Here is a 20150-nt window from a genome sequence, read left to right as displayed (position 1 = left end):
AATTCAAACAAAAAAAAATCTTAATATTTTATTATGAATCATATAGTACGGACTTATGTATATTCTTAATTAAGAGATTAACGATTAACTTATTTTAAATTATAATAAAGCCGCTTAAATACTATATTTTCACAAAATCGTTGATATAATTTATTTTATATATACAATCAATTATTATAATCTTTCATTTATCAATTGTTTTATTAATGATATATTTAAAAATACAATATTCATGTAACAAGGAAATAATTTCATATTTAATGAGAAAATTCTTTTTTTATCGTTAATACTGGATTTAATAAATCGAAATCTATTATATGAAATTTTATTTTTAAATTTTATGTTTAAAAATTGGGAAAATATATATATATTATTTTCTAAAAACATATATTGATATTAAATGATGAAATTTTATTTTACAAAAGATAGATTTGATAATGAAAAAATTAAAAATAAAAACAGAAAAATGTTGAAAAAATCCATTCCATCATCATAATGGAAAAAGTCATATCATTTATTGATAACATTTTCATATGTATCATATAATTTATTTTTATATAAGCTGATTAAAATTTTTGTTAATTAAAAAATTAAATAAATAAGTAAAATTATCTGAAATGAAATCAGTTAAATGAATTACGATCATTAGCAAAATACATATAAATATGTCTTTTGACTACTTGTATAATTTCATGATGCTTTATATGTACATATGTTTATGTGTATATACTTTATGCTATATGCTACGTGACGTTCATGTAACACAAGCTCAGTCGGCCAATGACTTGCTGATTTTTCATTCTGCTTGTACACGACACGGATATGTGCATCATCTCAGCATTACCTTGCGAGCTTACTGCCAGTTACACGCTCGTTGTTGCGTGAGTATGTGGTATTTTTCCGAACGTGAATAATTGTTTCGTTCAAAATTCAATATAAATTTAGCAATTCTTTTCTATTTATTAATTTTGAGACGTTGCATTTTTTTTCTCAAAGAATGGATTTACCGGTAAAGTATAAAATAAAGATAATATATATCGATTTTTACGAGTTTAGATGTCCAGTATCGATTAATTTTATCGATTAATAATGTCTTTATTTGTTGAAAATATTAAATTATATCTGTATAAATATATAATACAATATACAAATATATAATACAATATACAAATATATAATACAAATATATAAATATATAATACAATGAATACATTTTTTGACGAACTAACGTTCTATTGAATAATTCTGATTATATATTCTAGATTATATATATATAATTATAATTTCTGATGAATAAATATCAAATGAATATATAAGAAGGAAGGAGCATATGTATTATAATCATTTCATTTTATAAAAATACTGTTTTGATCTAAAAACGTTAGTTTGTCAAAAAACACATCTATTACAGTCTAAGAGTTTTTTGAAATATAACAATAATAATAAGTACTTAGATATATTTTTTAGAAATATAATAGTTTATACAATAGATTTTATACAATATATTTATTAAATGTAATCAATTTTAAATGTTATTATGAAAGATGATAGGTGCTTTCTTATCTAACAATTATGATGATAAGAATTGAATGATTACAGATATTTTAAAAATAACGTAAAATTTTTATCAGAAAATAATAAATAATAATTTTGAAGTCATTTTATGAATTTTAATTTGCCAAATATTTTTCATATTTTTTTTTTATTATATTTTTTTCTTTCACAATATAAATAATAAAAACAACGATATTACAAATATCTTTATATTTTATCTATATACATACTATATATATACATAAGCAATTAATATAAAATTAAATAAATTTAATTTTTAAATTAATAAGAAATAATATATATTATAATATTAAAATTATTATTTTATAATACAATAATTTATAATAATGGTATTATATTATTATATATTAATGTATTTCTCATATTTTTATTCTATTTTATTTTAAATTTATATATAATAATATTAATATTGATATATTAATACGTAATGAAAAATAACATTACAATTAAATATAACATTTAAAGTATAATTTAGATTTTTACATGAAAAAAAATATATGAATTCTAATCATTCGTAATTAAATATTTATTATATATATTGTATATTATAATATATTTATACATGTACTTTTCATTAAATTTCTTTAATGTATATTTTTTTATTTTTTTGCATTTTATCATGTTTCAGATATGTTTACAAATAATATACGATAATATTTCTGTTATATTAGATTATATAATAATCGTATTCTATATTATGCAATATATATACATATATTTACATTTCTTAAGTATTTATTCTTTTATTAATTGATTATATCAAAATGATAAATCCACTAATCTACAAAAAATTTACAAATATTCAAATTTTATAAATTTTAGTAATATATTTGTTTAAAATAATATTTAAATATAATAAAGTAAAAATATTAAAGAAAAAATAAATATATACATTTTTTATGTATAAAGAAAAATCTCAAAAGTTAAAAATTTATAACAATTAATTAATTATATAATATGATTATATGATTATTGTTTAAAGTTGAGAACTTTTTTTATCATTTTTTATATTTTTATTATTTTTATTTGTAATGTAATTATATGTGAATTTTAATTTTTATATTTTATTTTTTTATTTATATTCTTTATAAATTAATTTCAATAAAAATATTTAAGATTTAATTAACAAAAAATATAAATATAAATAAATTTTATTTTCATTAATTTTGAATTATTTACTACTTATTACGATATGAATAATATTTTAATTTTCATTTCAAATGTGAAAAAATAAAAAGAAAATTAAAATAATAGAATATGACATATCTTATTATTTTTAAAAATATTATTATTTTCATACTATTTTAAATAAGTATATATTGTTATTTGATCAAAATTATAAAAATAATTATGATATGATATAAAAATAATTACAATATTTGTATCATTTTTATATATTTTATTATGTTATTCTTGTAATTGATAATATTGAATAAAATATATGCATATTAACGATTTAAGAAAATTATTTTGGATGTATAGTAATTGAAATAATATATGTAGTATATATAATATAAATCTATAATAACATATATAATATTAAATTAATTGTTACTGTTATGTAATTATATAATATTTACATAATAATATTAAAATTACACTATATATTAAAATAATTTTCTCTAAATTAATATTTAAATTTTATTATTTTATTGGTCTATTTTACTATTTTATAAATCACGTAATTTGTTACGTGAACCAATCTCGGTAATTATTCAATTTGCTGATATCAAGGAAAATGATGTGTGTGTGTGTGTGTGTGTGCGCGCGCGTATGTGTCACAATCAATGATGAAATATTTATTGTCTCATGACAAAAATAAGTTTTTATAATAAATTTTATTATAAATAAAATTTCCTTATTTCTTAAAAACTTAATTCTGAAAATATTGAAAATATTAATTTTTAACATAATACAACAATTTTATTAATTTTATTTTTATTTAATTTTTATTTAAATTTATATATATCGACCAAAACAAATGAAATTATTAAGAACAAGAAGGATATTGTTAAAGAAATTGTTATCATATCATCAAATATTTTTTTTATGATTCAGATATTATAGAATATATATTTATATATTTACATATACATTGTACAGAGTGAAAATAAAATATTACAAGCCGTTTTTTCAAAAATATAATGCATTTACAATGCATACAATACATACATCGTTTTTTTGTAAATGAAAATATATTCAATATTTCAATTTTTTTTAAATGACATACTATATATATATTTTTTTTTTATGTTTTCAATTTATTTAAAAATTAGCATATAAAAATATTAATGATAAATTAATTATATTTAAATCAATAATGATAAATTAATTATATTTAAATCAATTATATATAAGAATTAATTCGAGATAAGAAATATTTAAAATTAGAATAAAAAACAATGATAAGAATTTAAAAATTATGATGAATTTATATAGCAATATATATGTTTTATTCATACTTTTTTATAAAATAAATAAAAATTTTATACGTAATAAATAATAATAATTTAATAATAATTTTATTCTTTTCACTTCTCTATTGGAAAACTATTGGGATTTGCATTTTTTATGAAAGATTTTTGTTATTCATGTTTTGTTAATTGCGATGTTGATATTTATAGATATATATAGGCTTAAAAATATTTTTTTATGGAAATCAGTTTCTTTATCACATAGAAATTCAGTAAAACAAATAATTCTATATCAAAATAATACATCATAAATTTCTTTAAATGCTTCATATGTTTTTAATTCCTTTTTGTTTTTCAATAACGTCATACTTGTCAGCAAAAATAAAATGAGGTTAGAATTTTTATATCATCATTGTTGACAAAGATGAAATATAATTGAAATTTTTCATAAATTATATAGCAAAGTTACAAATGATAAACATTGACTATTTTCATTGTATTATTATATATCATTCGATCATACACTATATTTTTTTTAAGTTGTTTAAATAAAAGGCTTTTATCTGATCACAATAGTTCAAAATGCTAAGTTTTAATAGTACATCGTTGTAATATGCTTCATATTACATTAACTTAATCTTCTTATATATATCTATACGTATATATATATACTACATATATCAATCTTGGGACTCAATATAAATGATTCAAGGTCATATTTATCTTGATTCTATAGTTATGCAATCCTAAATTGGAGTTATTTTATCAAATGATTATTTTATGATATCTAAAAGAATGACAAATTTATTTTTTATTATTTATAATAATATGATTATAATTATGTTTAAAATGTTAATGTTCACATATATTTGTACAAAATTAAAAGACGCAGATATGTATCAAAATATATATAATATAAAAAATTATATAAGATATATGAAAAAAATATTTATTATATTTAATAGATGAAACAAAATGGTATTTAAATTCAATTTTTGCATTTATTATTATTATTTTAATTTTATTATTATTATTATTATTATTATTATCTTTTCATTATTTTCGCATAAATATTAAATATTTTTAATATTTATTTATTAAATTTATATTACAAACATGTGAATGTTATATTCAAATCCATTATATTTATAAAAATTGAATTTATACTTTCATAAAAATTTCAGAATAATATACAACGTTCATGTCTCCATCACCGTGTTTTATTAGATTCGAAATTTTATATAATTCTAATGTTTGAAATAAAATATGATATAATATATTCACTAAAATTATAATTATTAAATTCTATTGAAAACAAAAATGATTACTCATATTAATTAATTAATGACAGACAGAATTGAAAATATTTATGTACAATCTTCTACATTATCGACATATAATCAAAGAAATAATGAGACTATATATTTAATAATTAATTCTTCATTTATATCGCCGAATTATGAATGATATTTTAAGTTATATTTTAATTATTTAGAGATTAATTAATTGTATAGTCAATAATTCAATAATATTATGTTAAAGTTAGAATCATTAGATATGCGAGATATTCAAATATCTCATTTTAATCATAATATATCGATAAAATTCCAAATCGAAATTAATAAAAAATCTTGGACTAAAATCTTGTCAATCATTTCTAAATCATTTTCCATAATTCTTTATATACATAATAATATAAAAATTTCAAAATGTAAAATGTCACCGATTTGAATGATTTGAAATGAAAACAACTACAATTTAATACTAACAAAATATGATGATCAATATTGCAATTTTTTATCTTATTTCAGACTGTAAACGGATTACAACCTAAAGCGATAAGAATGGCAGGTTCTCCAGTATTGGAGAATGAGGATAAAACAGAGATTCTTGATGAACCTCTTTTCAGCACTCTTGATATTATACTTCTCAGTGCTCTTTTATTGGCTGCCCTGTGGTGGTTGATGCGCCGAAACAAACAGGAGGAATATACACCCGTCACAAAATCTTATTCTATTCAGTAATAATTATTTTTTTACTATAAATTATTATAAATGAAATGACTAATTTATCTTTGATGAAAAAATAATCAAATGTATTTTTTCAAAAATAAAACAAATAGTTTTATAGTAATAAAAATAATATTTATATTTAGATAAATATACAAAAAAAAATAAATACAAATATTCTATGATGATAATAATAACAACATTTAATATTTTAACGTTTAGAGAATTATAATAAAAATTTATATATTAAAATATAAATTTAGCGATTTATTTTTTATTTAGATATATTGAATAATTTAATAATAATATAATCTTTGTGTATATACGTGTGTGTGTGCGTGTGTACAATAAATATTTGATTAAAATATTATTTTAATATATTAAAAATTAGTATTTATAATATATTTTATTCTAAAATTTACAAAATTTTAAAAGAAAAAACGCTAAAATGAAAAAATATTTTTTGTTGAAGGCCAACAATATTTCCTACAACGCAAACATCAGAAAATTCATTTATAAAAAAATTGAAAACTTCTGGACGAAGTTTAGTAGTATTTTATGGTAGTCAAACTGGAACTGCGGAAGAATTTGCTGGTAGATTAGCCAAGGAAGGTATTCGGTACAAAATGAAAGGCATGGTGGCTGATCCAGAAGAATGTGATATGGTACATATACTACATATATACATATTTATGAAAAAAAAAACAAAGCAATGATGTGAATTATTATTTCATTTAAAAAGTAACATTTTTTTCTCTAAAATTATTAATACGAAAATACGATTATTATGAAAAATCGATATTCTAGATAGAATTGTTGAAAGTTTTAAAAAGTATAATGTAATTTCAGACATATATAATAAGAATGAAAAAAAAATTTAAGAATTTCTCATCATATTATTTTATTTATTTATATATCATAATCTTATATAATTATATAATTACAACAGGAAGAATTAATACATCTCAAAACAATACCAAACAGTATGGCAGTATTCTGTTTAGCAACATATGGAGAAGGTGATCCTACAGATAATGCTATGGAATTTATTGATTGGCTAAAAAATGGTGATCCTGATTTAAATGGATTAAATTATGCTGTAAGTACTATTTCTATTATATTTTATATCTATAAAAAGTTGGAGAATTAAAGGATCAAGAAGCAATATGCTATTGTAGATTTAATTGTCATATTAAAATTTTTATAAATAACAATAATATAAATAAAAAATAAAGTAATTTACTAAATTCTTTGTATTAGGCTTAAATTTATAGAAAAATATTACATTTTTCATTTAAATCAAATATATTGTACAAGAACATAAATTGTATTGTTAAAAATTTATAGATTTTATGTATACATGTGTATATATTTTTACTATAGCTTGCTGTTGCTTATGCCTTAAACCGAACATAAATGAACGATTTTTACACGCGATTATATTATCTCTATTATTTTTAATTGAAAAATAAAAAAGACGGTTGCAGCAATAATTTTTTCGTTCATATACACCTAACCTTAATATACATGCGCACGAATAATACATGTGGGCTTGCAATAACAGTTCAATTCCGAACATTAGAACATTAGAATTTATAATTATAGCAATTGTGATAATATCGTGTCATTCATTAAACTTATACGATACGATCAATTTTTTTTCAAGATAATAACGAAATGAGAATTTTTTTTTAGCGTAATTATTGAAAATGTTGGTTTCAATAATGATATTTATGTCCATGTCTAGTTGCAGTAAATCATAAAAAGCGTAAAAAATTTTTCTTTTTTTTTCGAAATCGATATTTCAGAATATACAATATAAAATATATAAAATATCATATCTATATAAAATTATATAAAATATCATATCTATTCCATAACTTGTGCGTAATATTAGTGCGAAATCATGATGGTAACAATCATGCGCATAGAACTTCAATTTAAATATTATTAAATAATTTATACTATTATAAATGATATAAATATTTGTCTTTTATTCTGGTAAAAAAAATTTTGATTTATAAAACTATAATAAATATGTAACTATGATAATAGAGATTATAAATCTTACGTAAGCAATTTATAATCATTAGACACGTGACTATTTGTATATTAATTATTAAAACATGATATAAATGTTTTTATTGTAAAAAATAATTATTGTAATTATTACATAATTGTAAATATAACAAAAAAATACATATTTTCATCATTTTTAAATCTTAGAAATCTTAAAATATTTGTTAAAAAATATTTAAACAATGAATATAAAAAAGTTTGATAAATTGCTGCGTGTAATGATTAAGCATCATAGATACAATAGCGCTATCCAACGGCATTTTACAACATTATTTTTAGCGCCAATGTTTGAGGTATATATGATCAAAATTTATATATTTGGATCAATATTTACATTTTTATAAATAATAAATTTTATAAATATTTTATTTAAAATTTTTTGAACTTAATCTATTTTATTAATAATTAATGAAATCAATAGATAAAAAATTTATTATATATCATAGTTAATTTAAATTTTTTATTGAATTATTTTTTTTTTGAAAATTGAAATTGTTTTATATATATGAAAAAAAATATATTTACTTATTATATATATGATATTTTTTTTACAGGTATTTGGTCTTGGAAATAAAACATATGAACATTATAATGAGATAGCTTTATATGTTGATCATAGATTAGAACAACTTGGTGCTACTCGTGTCTTTGAACTTGGTTTAGGAGATGATGATGCCAAGTAAGTTTATAGAATTTTATTACATATATTTTCATCATTTTTATTTTGAAATATTTAGTATAAAATAAAAATGTGTTTATTATATTAGTTTGTCAAATATTAAAAATTTAATATAAATGTAAATAAAATATTTCATAAAATAAAATATTTATTATATTATATATATAATTATATATTTTATATATATATTATAGTATAGAAGATGATTTTATCACATGGAAAGATAAATTTTGGCCAACAGTTTGTGAATTCTTTGGAATTGAAGGTGCAGGGGAAGATGTTAGTATTAGACAGTACAAATTAACAGAACACGTCGATTTATCAATTGAACGCATTTATACTGGTGAAATAGCTCGTCTTCATTCATTTAAGAATCAGAGAGCGTATGTTTTTTTATTTGTTTATATTGGAGTTATATTAAAATATATAAATTATAAAATTATTTCTATTTTTATAGACCATTTGATGCAAAAAATCCTTTCCTAGCTCCAGTAAAAATGAATCGTGAACTTCATAGTTCAACTTCAGATAGATCATGTATGCACATAGAATTTGATATAGAGGGATCAAAAATGCGATATGAAACTGGTGATCATTTAGCAGTATATCCTGTAAATAATGCGGAATTAGTAAATAAAATTGGAGAAAAATGTGGTATAAATTTAGATACAGTGTTTACTCTTACAAATACAGATGGTAAATTAAAAATCAATTCAATATCATTATCAATATATTTAACATTACTGTCTTTAGTATAAATTATTTTTATTATTACAGAGGAATCTACCAAGAAGCATCCATTTCCTTGTCCATGTTCTTATAGAACTGCTTTGACACATTATTTAGATATTACTAGTAATCCACGTACTCATGTTCTGAAAGAATTAGCAGAATATTGCAATGATCCAAATGATAAAGAAAAATTAAAATTAATGGCATCAACCAGTATGGATGGTAAAGCTGCTTATCAGCAATGGGTAGTTCAAGAAAATAGAAATATTGTACATATTTTAGAAGATATTCCTAGCTTGAAGCCAGACTTGGATCATCTTTGTGAACTTTTACCAAGATTGCAATGCCGATATTATTCAATTTCCTCATCTCCTAAGGTATATTATTTCAATATTTATAATAATTTTTTATTATAATGCAAACTCGAAAAACAAAAAAAATTTGAATAAAATTATATTATATTTAAAAAAATATATATAATATTAAAATAATTTATNATCTTAATATATTTATATAATATTAATTAATATAATATTAATATAATATAATATAATATTAATATAATAATAATATTTATAATATTATATAATTAGTTTTATATAATTTATCTTGTAATCTTAGTTTAAAATTATTTTTTAATTAATTTTTAGTTACACCCATCTTCAATTCATATTACTGCAGTTGTTGTGGAATATAAAACACCAACAGGTAGAATTAACAAAGGTGTAACTACTAGCTGGTTAAAAGAAAAACATCCTTCATATCCACCATGTTATGTTCCTATTTTTGTTCGAAAATCTCAATTTCGTTTACCAACTCGATTATCAACTCCTATTATCATGGTTGGTCCAGGTACTGGAATAGCACCATTTAGAGGTTTTATACAAGAACGTGATCTTGCAAGAAAAGAAGGTAATTAACAAAATTCAATTTAAAAAATCAATTTTATAAAATATCACTTTTCAATAAACGTAATATATTTCATTAAATATAAATAATTTATAAAAATCTATTTTTTTTTAGGAAAAGAAGTAGGAAATACAATTTTATATTTTGGATGTAGAAAAAAAGATGAAGATTTTCTTTACAAAGATGAACTCGAAGAATATGTAAAGAGAGGTACTTTAATTTTACATACTGCATTTAGTAGAGAACAATCTCAGAAAATATATGTTACACATCTATTAGAAAAAAATAAAGATGAATTGTGGCAAATTATTGGAGAACAAAATGGACATATCTATGTGTGTGGGTTAGTATGAAATTATATAATTATTTATGTAATAATTTATGTAATTTATATAATATTTATTAAATTAAATTATGAATAATTTTCAACTTAATAATTAAATTGAATGTTAAATATTTTAATATTTAAGATATTTACTATTATTTTTTATAATAATATAAGAAAAATTGATTTTTTTTTACGAATTTGCTATTCTTATATCATAAAATATAATTATTAAGAAATTTATATTGGAAATTATTTGTGATATATTAAAATATATTTTAAATAATGCACGTTAAATTAGTAAATTATAAAATATATATTATATATATTCATAAAATATATATTTCATCTATAGTGATGCAAAAAATATGGCACGAGATGTACACAATATTTTATTAAAAGTTGTGATGGAAAAGGGAAAAATGTCGGAATTAGATGCAGCAGATTATATCAAGAAAATGGATTCGCAAAAACGTTACTCAAGTGACGTATGGAGTTGAATAACAATATTTAGTTTCATGAATATTTATAAATTAAATTGTTTATACAAATTTTTAAAAAATATGCCTTTATGAAAAAGGCTAATCATCTTCGTACAATTGTATGATATATATGTAATCATTCACAATATAATTAATATTATATTAACACAATATTAATTAATAATAATTACAGATAACAGTAAAATTATGGAAATACTAAATATATTTATTATATATAAGTAGTAATGAATTCTGTATAAAAAATCTATTTTATTCTTCGCATTGTTACAAGTTTTCAATATTAAAATTTTTATAGAAACCAATATAGTGCAATAATGAATCAAAAATAGACTTTTATATTTGATAAATATACGTAATATTTGTATAATACTATAAAATAAATATTGATTCAAATGACATGAAATAAATCAAATTAAATATATAACAATAATTTAGAACAAATATAGAATAATAATTTGTAAAATAAATTTTATTAAATATTATATTGTAGAAAAGAAAGAAATTGTAAAAAAGAAATTTATTATGATTAAGAAAGCTTTGTTCTTTTAAAATTACATAAGAATGTTATAAATATATATAAAAAATTATACATAACAAAATTTTTTATATCAAAATGGAGATGGGAAAGATGTAATAATAAATACTACATAAAAATTCATTATTTTAAATTTATTATTAAAAATAAACTATTATTATTTAGTTTTATTAAACTAGAATAATATAAAAATATAATATTTATTTATTTTACTTATTTTATCTTTTATGATCTACATTTTATATTACGTAAAAAATATATATGAATTTCGATAGTTATTTATTAAAAAATAATTCTTAAAGCGTATTTATATATATTTTATTTTGTTATTACTATTTTTTTTCTATATAATAATCAGTAATTATATATATATATATATATATAATTATATACTGTACATATATATGTACAGAATAGAATTTTGATAATCCAATATTTCCGTGTTCATTTTCGATAATGCCAAATTATGAACACTATTGCATTATTATAGTTTCAAAAACAAAATAAATAATATGAAAAAACAATCATAATTAATAATGCATTTTGTTAACAAATAAAATGATATACAATATATCAAAGTCTTTTTAATATTTAAACGAATTAATTCAAATTCAATATAGTATATTTTATTTATTGTTTTGATGATTCTGGAATGCAAAATATAATTTGATGTACATTATAATTCACTTTAAGTTTGACTTAATTTAATAATTCAATTCTATGGAATCGCTTTGCTCGATACGATGCAAATGAAACTTTGGATTGTCAAAATTATTTTTATTATAATAATCTAAAAATCTAAAAATCTAACTAAATGAATGTTAATCATTCAAAATATCAAAATATTTTGTTTTATAAAAATTTCTTTTTTCATGAAGTTTCTTCATGAAGAATTCAGGATTTCCTTCCAATATGATCTAATAATAAATCAGATAATTTTACTCAAATTCCGATCCATCAATGAAGATTATTTTCTGCTAATTTCTTCGAATTGTTTAAACTGGAAATCTTATATATATATATAATAAATACACGAGATCCGAATTGAAAAAAAATTAGAAAATATTTTTTAAAATATATTTATATATTGTTTTAATCTAAATAAAGAAAAAACGATAATATCTTAAAAACCAAGTTTCTAATCTTTTATAATAGCAATAAGTTTAAAAATTTTCTATTGAATTTTAATTTTTTTCTTATTAATATTTTGACTCAAGCAAATTTACAAAAATTATGTGGCAATTACTCAATATATTAAAGTAATAATGAAAATTGATAACATGTACAAATAATAAATATTTAAATTTTTGAATTCATTTAATAAATCATTTCGGACTTTGATTATTACTTTCATTTCAATTAATAATAAAAATACTAATTGTTTATTTAAAATAATTTTTTGTTGATTTATTATATATATTTTTAAGTATTTATAAAAAAAATTATTTAAGTAATAATATAAAAATATATCATAGATTTTCCAACTTTTTAATAGTAGATTTCGTTTTTGTAAGTGATATATTAGGAATTATCAAACCATCATCAGGTTCTTGAAAATTTTCAGAAATATTTGTATTACTTGTATTCGTTCCTTCACTATTAGAATTCGAATTTTGTAATTTTGGTGTAGAAGTTCTACCTTTTAAAAGAACTGCTTTCTCTGTACTTTTGCTAGCTTCTTTAATAGATATTGAAGACATGTCACTGAAATCTGGTAATCCGTAATTACTTTCAAATTGCTTTTTAACAGGTGATATCATTCTTTTGGCAGTATTTATCGGAGTTACGTCAGAATTGGATGATGAACTTAAAGCACTCGCTTCTCGTGTTTTTTTTAACGTTGTAATCGCCCAACCTAGACCAAGTTTTTTAAGAGCAATTTCCATTTCTTCTGGAGATGATGCGTATTTTAATATAGTAGAAGAAGGGGTACTTGCTATTTGCGAAACTCCTGATAATTCAGAAAAACTATTTGAACTTGTAGACGTTATTTTATTTTTATTATCTTTACATTCTTTATTTTGATCATTACTATTAGAATGAAAAGACTGCAATTCTTTTGTTTGTAATGATTCTTGTTTCACTGTATCACATTGGAACTTTTTATCATTCTTCTGAATAATATTTTTTTGTTCTTTATTTTCCATTAAGTGTTGGTTTCCTATATTTTTAGATGATTTAGGTGAATCAAGAAATATTGAAGCTTCTTTTAAATTTTGTGTAAATACTATTGAAGATAGCTTTTTAATAGAATTACGCAACTTTTCTGAATGTTGATTATCTAAATTATGCGATGTATTAATGTGTTCCGATGGCTTTACTACAGCAGTAGATTTTGTTATTTGAGTTTCTGCAATCTTTTTCGCTGACAATGGACTTCTGATATTGTTTTGGCTTTTATTTACAGTATCTGGTGTATCAAATTCAATTATTGTTGATAATTCATGCCCAGATGATTCAATTTCAGTTCTGCAATATGATTTTATTATGATATAAAATTATATATAATTACATTATCAAATATAATTAAATTATATTATTAAAATATATATAATTAATATATAACTAATATATATATTATATATAATTAAATTATATTATTAAAATATATATAAAAAAAATATATAAAATAAAATACTACTAAATTTTACCTATATGGTCCACTAAGCAAACTCACTGGTGGTTTACTTCTTCCATTAATATGCATATTATCTGTAGTTTTCGATGTTTTCGGAATATCATTAAGTAATGGTATAAATTCTTTAATATTTTTTACCTAGAATAATATATTTTATTGTATAATAAAATAAATATTTATATATAGAAATATAATATTATATAACGAAATATAATATTATAATAACATAAAAAGTAGTTATAATATCATGAAAAAAAAAATGTGAATATAAATTAAATTACCTCTTTATTAAAATGTTTTTTTATAATTGTATGATTTTTTTGTGTCTCATTTTTAAAATCATCATTATCTGTTGAAGTTTGAATAGAATGTTTCAAAGCTGAATCATAAATTTCTTTCTGTGATATCACATTATCATTGAATCCTTTGCTTTGTTCTAAAATTTCTTTTGATAATTTTTCTATCATTTCTTCTTCATATTGTTTTGGTGTAAGCCAAGTGTTATGTTTTGGTGTCGATGTTGATGCTTGGAATGTTGATTTTTGTATTTTAAATCTATTCAATTGAATGTTCACTTTTTCGTCACTTAGAATTTTTGGCTTAATTTTGATTTCTTCTAGTTCTTTTTTATCTTTTGCATTATCATCACAAGATACTATTCCTATTTCTTTTATTTGATCAATTTCCTCTTTGATGATCTTACTTTTAATAATCTTTTGAGATTCAATCAGTGTTTTTACAAGTTGATCATGAATTGCTTCTATATTTTCTACAAGTCTATGCACATTTTGTAAATCATTAGTCATTGGTTGAGGATCAGGTAATTGCATCAAACTCGTTTCATCACTTGGATCAATTAAAGAAAAAAGTTCCATACCTAACAAATTCATAAGAAAAATCATATAATTATTTTTTTATATTTTATCTAAAAATCAATTTTTAAATAAAAATGAATTTTCTTCTAGATGAATTTATTATTATTGAAATATAAAATTAAAAAAAGAAATCTTTACTTTTCCTGTTACTAATTTAATAATATAAGAAATATAATTTCGAAAATTTTTTAAAACTTTAAAATTTTGATTTTCGTTAATTTAAAAAAGATCTTGACATATTTTTTGCATATATAAAATTTTAGAAATTTTATATTTTTTTTTAAAAATTGTCAATTAATCCAAAGAAAAAATTTTAATAATAAGTTTTCTAATACTCCTTAATTATTAATAATCGATGAAAATAATATACCTTTTTGCTCATTTCGAACTTTTTCAATAAGATTCGTTAAAGAAATTATTCTTTCTGCACATGTAGTTTGAAGATCTTCATACTTTTGTAATATTTGAGGGCAATTTTTTAATGCATAATTACGAATTTCATCGAATTTAGCATGCGTTTGTTTACATTCTGAATTATCACATAAACAAAATTCTAGTGAAATTGGAATTTTCAAATCTACATCATTATTTTTTGATGATAAACAATCATTTTGCTGATATTCAGATGAATCTATTGATGTTGAATTATCGTTTTTAGAAAATGTATCATTATTATTCGTTTGAGAATCTGTAGAATATTTAAGCAATTTTTTAATTCTATCTAAGTGAGGTATATTTGAAGGCATCATCATAGTACGAGGTGATGGGGTATCTGGTGTTGATACTGGACTAATATCTTTTCTTAAACGTCTTATACTTTCATTTGCTGAAGAATCTAACATTTCAAGAATAGAAATATTATTATGTAAAGCTTCGAATATTTCTTTGGGTTTTACTGATGGTAGACTAGCAAAAGATGTTGATGTATCCGAAATATCTTTCATTTTAATTCTTTTCGATGTGGATTGAACCCATTGTTGTTTACTCACAGCTTCTTCTTTAGACTTTGTTGAATAAACTTGAGTACTTTGCGAATTTACATCTACAGTAATGTCTGTAATTTGAGGTGGCTTTACTTTAATATTAAATCCATTTTTATCTACATACATTTTAATTTTTTTATTAGGCATGTCTTCTGTACATAAACTTTTTCTTTGACTGCTATACTGTGATCTTGACAAAAATTTTGAATATTTCTTTACAGGAGACGAAGTTTTATTTGTACGAGTTGAGCATGATTTATGAAACATTTTTGGTGGAGTTTGCTTTAATATCTTTGTATTAAATTTTTTCTTTTTCAATATTACTTTCGGACTTTGATTATTACTTTCATCAACATCAGTAACTGCATTTATTGTCTCAGAACTTGTTGAATTATTACTGTCCATTTCATGTCTAATAATTGTAATTCGTGGTTCAATTGGATAATGTTTTGTAATCGTCTTAATTTCATCATTAACAAAAACAGATTCATTTTCTTTTTGTGATATCAATTGTACTTGTGTGCTTTTATCTTGAACTATATTATCTCTATCTATTGTTGCTGTTTGTACAGCAATTTCTACTTTTTTCACAGATAATTCTTTTTTTTCTTCAGTTTTATCTTTAATATCTTCATCATAAGATGCATTTATTACTTTGATTTCTGGCGATAAAGATTTTTGAATACATACATCTTGAACAGGTAATTGAGTTTGAACTGATTTATCTTTTTCGAACAAACTTTTTATAGACGCATTAAAAATATCGTTTGGTAAATTTGCTCCAAATTCTTGTAATAATAATCGTTTTTGTTTTTCAACTTTTTTTAACATATCTAATATTTGTTCTTCGCGTGAAGTTTCACTCTCTTTACATTTATTTTGTAAAATTTTGCTGGTTTTTGTATGTTGATTAAAGCAACAAGACTCTTTCCAATCAGTATAATCATCTATATTTTTTTCATATTTTCTTGGTGTAAGTGTAATTTGCCTTTCTAGAGGATGTGATATACATTGTTCTTCATTTAAAGATTCTTCACTTAATAATGTTTTTAATGCACGATTTAGATTTTTTTTATGTTGGTTTCTTAAAAGTTTTCTTCGTTCTTCTTGTATATATACATCTTTCTAAATAAAAATAATATAAAGGAAATTATAAAAAATATATATGATGAATTTATGGACAAATTAAAAAATAAAAATAAAATAGATACCGGATAATGTTCGATTTGACTAGCTTTTAATTTACGTTCTTCACCTGCAAGTTGATCTAGATTTTGCATAAGTATCTGATAATCCCGACGTATTTTTTCTCTTAATGCTGCATTTTCTCCGCGTTTTTTCGCATTATGTTTACGATTTTCTAATAAATTTTGCTGAACAGTTTGTGCTTGTTCTATTTCTTGAGCCAAATCCATTGCACTTGGCTGGAAATATAAATTTAATATGTATTAATTTTTTTTATATTTGACATTTAAAAAAGCTTATAATGTAATTTCGATTTTATTATTAATTTATATTATTTTTTATTTTTGACTATTAACTAAAATTTAAAAAAAATTCTTTTTTTTTTTTTTAGGAAATTTTTTTGTTATTTTTTATAAATGGCTAAAATATTATCTAAAATAAATCATATGAATTAGAATTATCATTTGAATTATTTATTTATTACATTAAATTATTTTAAATATTTAAATTATTTCTACAAACCTCATTCCATGTAGATATTTTTTCAACAACACCAACTGGTTGATCATATACATTATTAAAACGTTTATTATGATCATATAATTGTACTTTATCATTAGCTGGACATTTTATATATTTTGTTGTTTTTATTTCTTTACTTATATTTTGTTCACCACTATCAGAAAAATATGATGAATCATCACTAAACGAACTGGAACTGTCACTAGTAATAGACTCTGAAGTTGTTTGTATGTAATCATCCGGATTATATCTTCAATATCCAAAATATTTATTAACAATTGCTTTTTTATTAAATTTAATATTATGATACATACCTTGTTTTATCTACTTTTGTCAGAATATTTTCTTTCTCAAAATTTTTATTATCAGATTCAATTACATATTGTTTAGATGATAGTTCTGTAATCGAATTAAGAATAGATTGTTGTTGTAGAACTACAGAATCATTTTCTGAAATTATTTCTGATGTTCTTATTTTTGGCTTCAAAATTGGAGAATGTGTTTTAAAATCATTTCCTACAATCTATAAAAGTGTTTTAAAATATATAAATATTTATATTTATAGATTTAATATTATTAATATATAAAAATATATACTTTTATATGAGTTTCTGCAACATTCTCAGGTAATTTTTTAGAAAATTTTTTTGTCTTTTTTTTGGCAAGTTTCTGCTGTTTATTTTCTTCATCAGTTTTATTCTGAACAGTAACACATACAGTATCCTCTTCAGACCCTGTTTTCTTACAAATGTTTGCTATCATTTTAGATCTGAGATTTTCTACCTCTCTTACATGTTGTAATCGTTCATGATGTTGCTGTTGCATAGTCTCCTTCTGATACAGATTTTACTTAATTTTTCATAAATTTTATTCTAACATAGTATATGAATATTTGTATTTTGTATTGAATATGAACATTTGTAATCATTTTCTACAATATAATAAAATGTTAATATTAAATAATTTACCTGTTGAGTATTTTTAATTTGCTTTCTTGCTTCTTTTCCTCTTTTTAATGCTGCTATTTTATTTTTCCTTTGTTTTTCTTTAATTAATGCATCATAATCAGGTTCTAATGCAGCAGATGTATGTGCTTGACCAATATCTGCCATGTCTTCTTGATATTTTTGTTGAACTTCCATGATTTTTCCATTATATATTTGCTTCAAACTTAACTTGTCATTATTTTCAAGCTTTTTAAGTTCTTCCTTAGCTATGCATTTTGTACGTTTCAAAAGTCTATCTGATATTTCTTTTGATTGTTGTCGTACCTATATAAATTCCTTAAGTGATTCTTCTGATCTTTTTACTATTAATCTTGATATCAACAGCATTAATACTTTATCTACTTTTAACGCAATAAAATAATTACTACAATGTCATATTTTTTATATTTTATATACATAATATTTTACATGTATATTTATTATAATTATTTATTTATTTAACTTATTTCTTTATACTTTACTTTTATTATATCATATATTCATCATTTTTTAAATATTTTTAATTTTATATAATATGTGTACCTGTTCCAAACGTAACCTTCGCCGTCGATCTCGTTCATTTTTCTTAATTTGATCTAAATCAGATAATACCATTCTTCCTCTATGTATATTTAAACGATTTCCATTAACAGTAACATTAATGGACATATTTTATTCAAATAAAATTATTTGTTATCCAAGTAAATCTAAAATAAAATATTTCTTAACTCAAATTTAAAATTATAGGAACGGCCATTCTTATATTCAACCAATCAACATAACATTACTAGAGATTTTATAACTGTTCACTTTAAATCGTTAGAAATTTCAAGATCATCATCTATATAATTAAATTTAAATCAATAAAAATTATCAATATTTGATCATTCTAATTAGAATCTAATATAATATTTTTTTATAGAATTGTCGAATTAAAAAAGAATTTATTCTAAAATTATTAATAAAATATTCATTTCAAAGAGCATTAAACATTATATAACAATATATATATATTTATATACAATACAATATCATTATATTACTAGTAATATTTTAGATTTGATATTACAATAAATATTATATTTCATAATATAATAGATTATAAATGTAATAAAATAATTTATCTAATAAATTTTAAATTAACGATTTTGTAAGGATATCATTTTATTTTATAATAGAAACATATTCATTTAATAACATA

At 20.3% G+C, this 20150-nt stretch overlaps 2 protein-coding genes across 8 annotated transcripts; one reads left to right on the top strand and one right to left on the bottom strand.

Moving 5' to 3' along the window:
- The first annotated feature begins 814 nt into the window (after positions 1–814).
- LOC122717272 (NADPH--cytochrome P450 reductase) lies at positions 815–11409 on the top strand. 2 transcript variants are annotated; one of them, XM_043941187.1, is made up of 11 exons: positions 815–881; positions 5801–6009; positions 6471–6663; positions 6948–7097; positions 8632–8756; positions 8951–9139; positions 9214–9452; positions 9534–9865; positions 10139–10400; positions 10512–10740; positions 11078–11409. In XM_043941187.1, the coding sequence occupies exons 2-11, from the start codon at positions 5834–5836 to the stop codon at positions 11220–11222; spliced, it is 2040 nt and encodes a 679-aa protein (XP_043797122.1). In that variant the 5' UTR covers positions 815–881; positions 5801–5833; the 3' UTR covers positions 11223–11409. The 2 variants fall into 2 exon arrangements, with proteins under 2 accessions (XP_043797122.1, XP_043797121.1); XM_043941186.1 differs by having other exon boundaries at positions 871–1009.
- A 1714-nt stretch (positions 11410–13123) lies between these two features.
- Positions 13124–19832, bottom strand: LOC122716951. Of its 6 annotated transcripts, XM_043940520.1 has the most exons (11): positions 19738–19832; positions 19493–19656; positions 18932–19234; positions 18561–18797; positions 18278–18486; positions 17964–18213; positions 17468–17680; positions 15644–17381; positions 14680–15275; positions 14412–14536; positions 13124–14229 (listed from the first exon to the last, which is right to left on the bottom strand). In XM_043940520.1, the coding sequence occupies exons 2-11, from the start codon at positions 19616–19618 to the stop codon at positions 13230–13232; spliced, it is 4797 nt and encodes a 1598-aa protein (XP_043796455.1). In that variant the 5' UTR covers positions 19619–19656; positions 19738–19832; the 3' UTR covers positions 13124–13229. The 6 variants fall into 6 exon arrangements, with proteins under 6 accessions (XP_043796455.1, XP_043796454.1, XP_043796456.1 ...); XM_043940519.1 differs by lacking the exon at positions 19738–19832 and having other exon boundaries at positions 19493–19688; XM_043940521.1 differs by lacking the exon at positions 19738–19832 and having other exon boundaries at positions 18561–18794; positions 19493–19688.
- Positions 19833–20150: the final 318 nt, after the last annotated feature.

Source organism: Apis laboriosa, unplaced genomic scaffold (genome assembly GCF_014066325.1).
Source record: "Apis laboriosa isolate Shangri-la unplaced genomic scaffold, ASM1406632v1 scaffold4_cov146, whole genome shotgun sequence".
In the NCBI taxonomy this organism is placed as follows: Eukaryota; Metazoa; Arthropoda; class Insecta; order Hymenoptera; family Apidae; genus Apis; species Apis laboriosa.
This window is presented reverse-complemented; position numbering and strand designations above follow the sequence as displayed.

Coding starts and splice junctions, on each gene's coding strand:
- LOC122717272 (XM_043941186.1), top strand. Junction 9,453..9,533: donor TACTCTTACAAATACAGATG/GTAAATTAAAAA, acceptor TTATTATTACAG/AGGAATCTACCAAGAAGCAT. Junction 10,401..10,511: donor TGATCTTGCAAGAAAAGAAG/GTAATTAACAAA, acceptor ATTTTTTTTTAG/GAAAAGAAGTAGGAAATACA.
- LOC122716951 (XM_043940520.1), bottom strand. CDS start 19,618: ATGTCCATTAATGTTACTGTTAATGGAAATCGTTTAAATATACATAGA. Junction 14,537..14,679: donor AAAAACATTTTAATAAAGAG/GTAATTTAATTT, acceptor ATATTATTCTAG/GTAAAAAATATTAAAGAATT. Junction 14,230..14,411: donor TTGCTTAGTGGACCATATAG/GTAAAATTTAGT, acceptor ATCATATTGCAG/AACTGAAATTGAATCATCTG.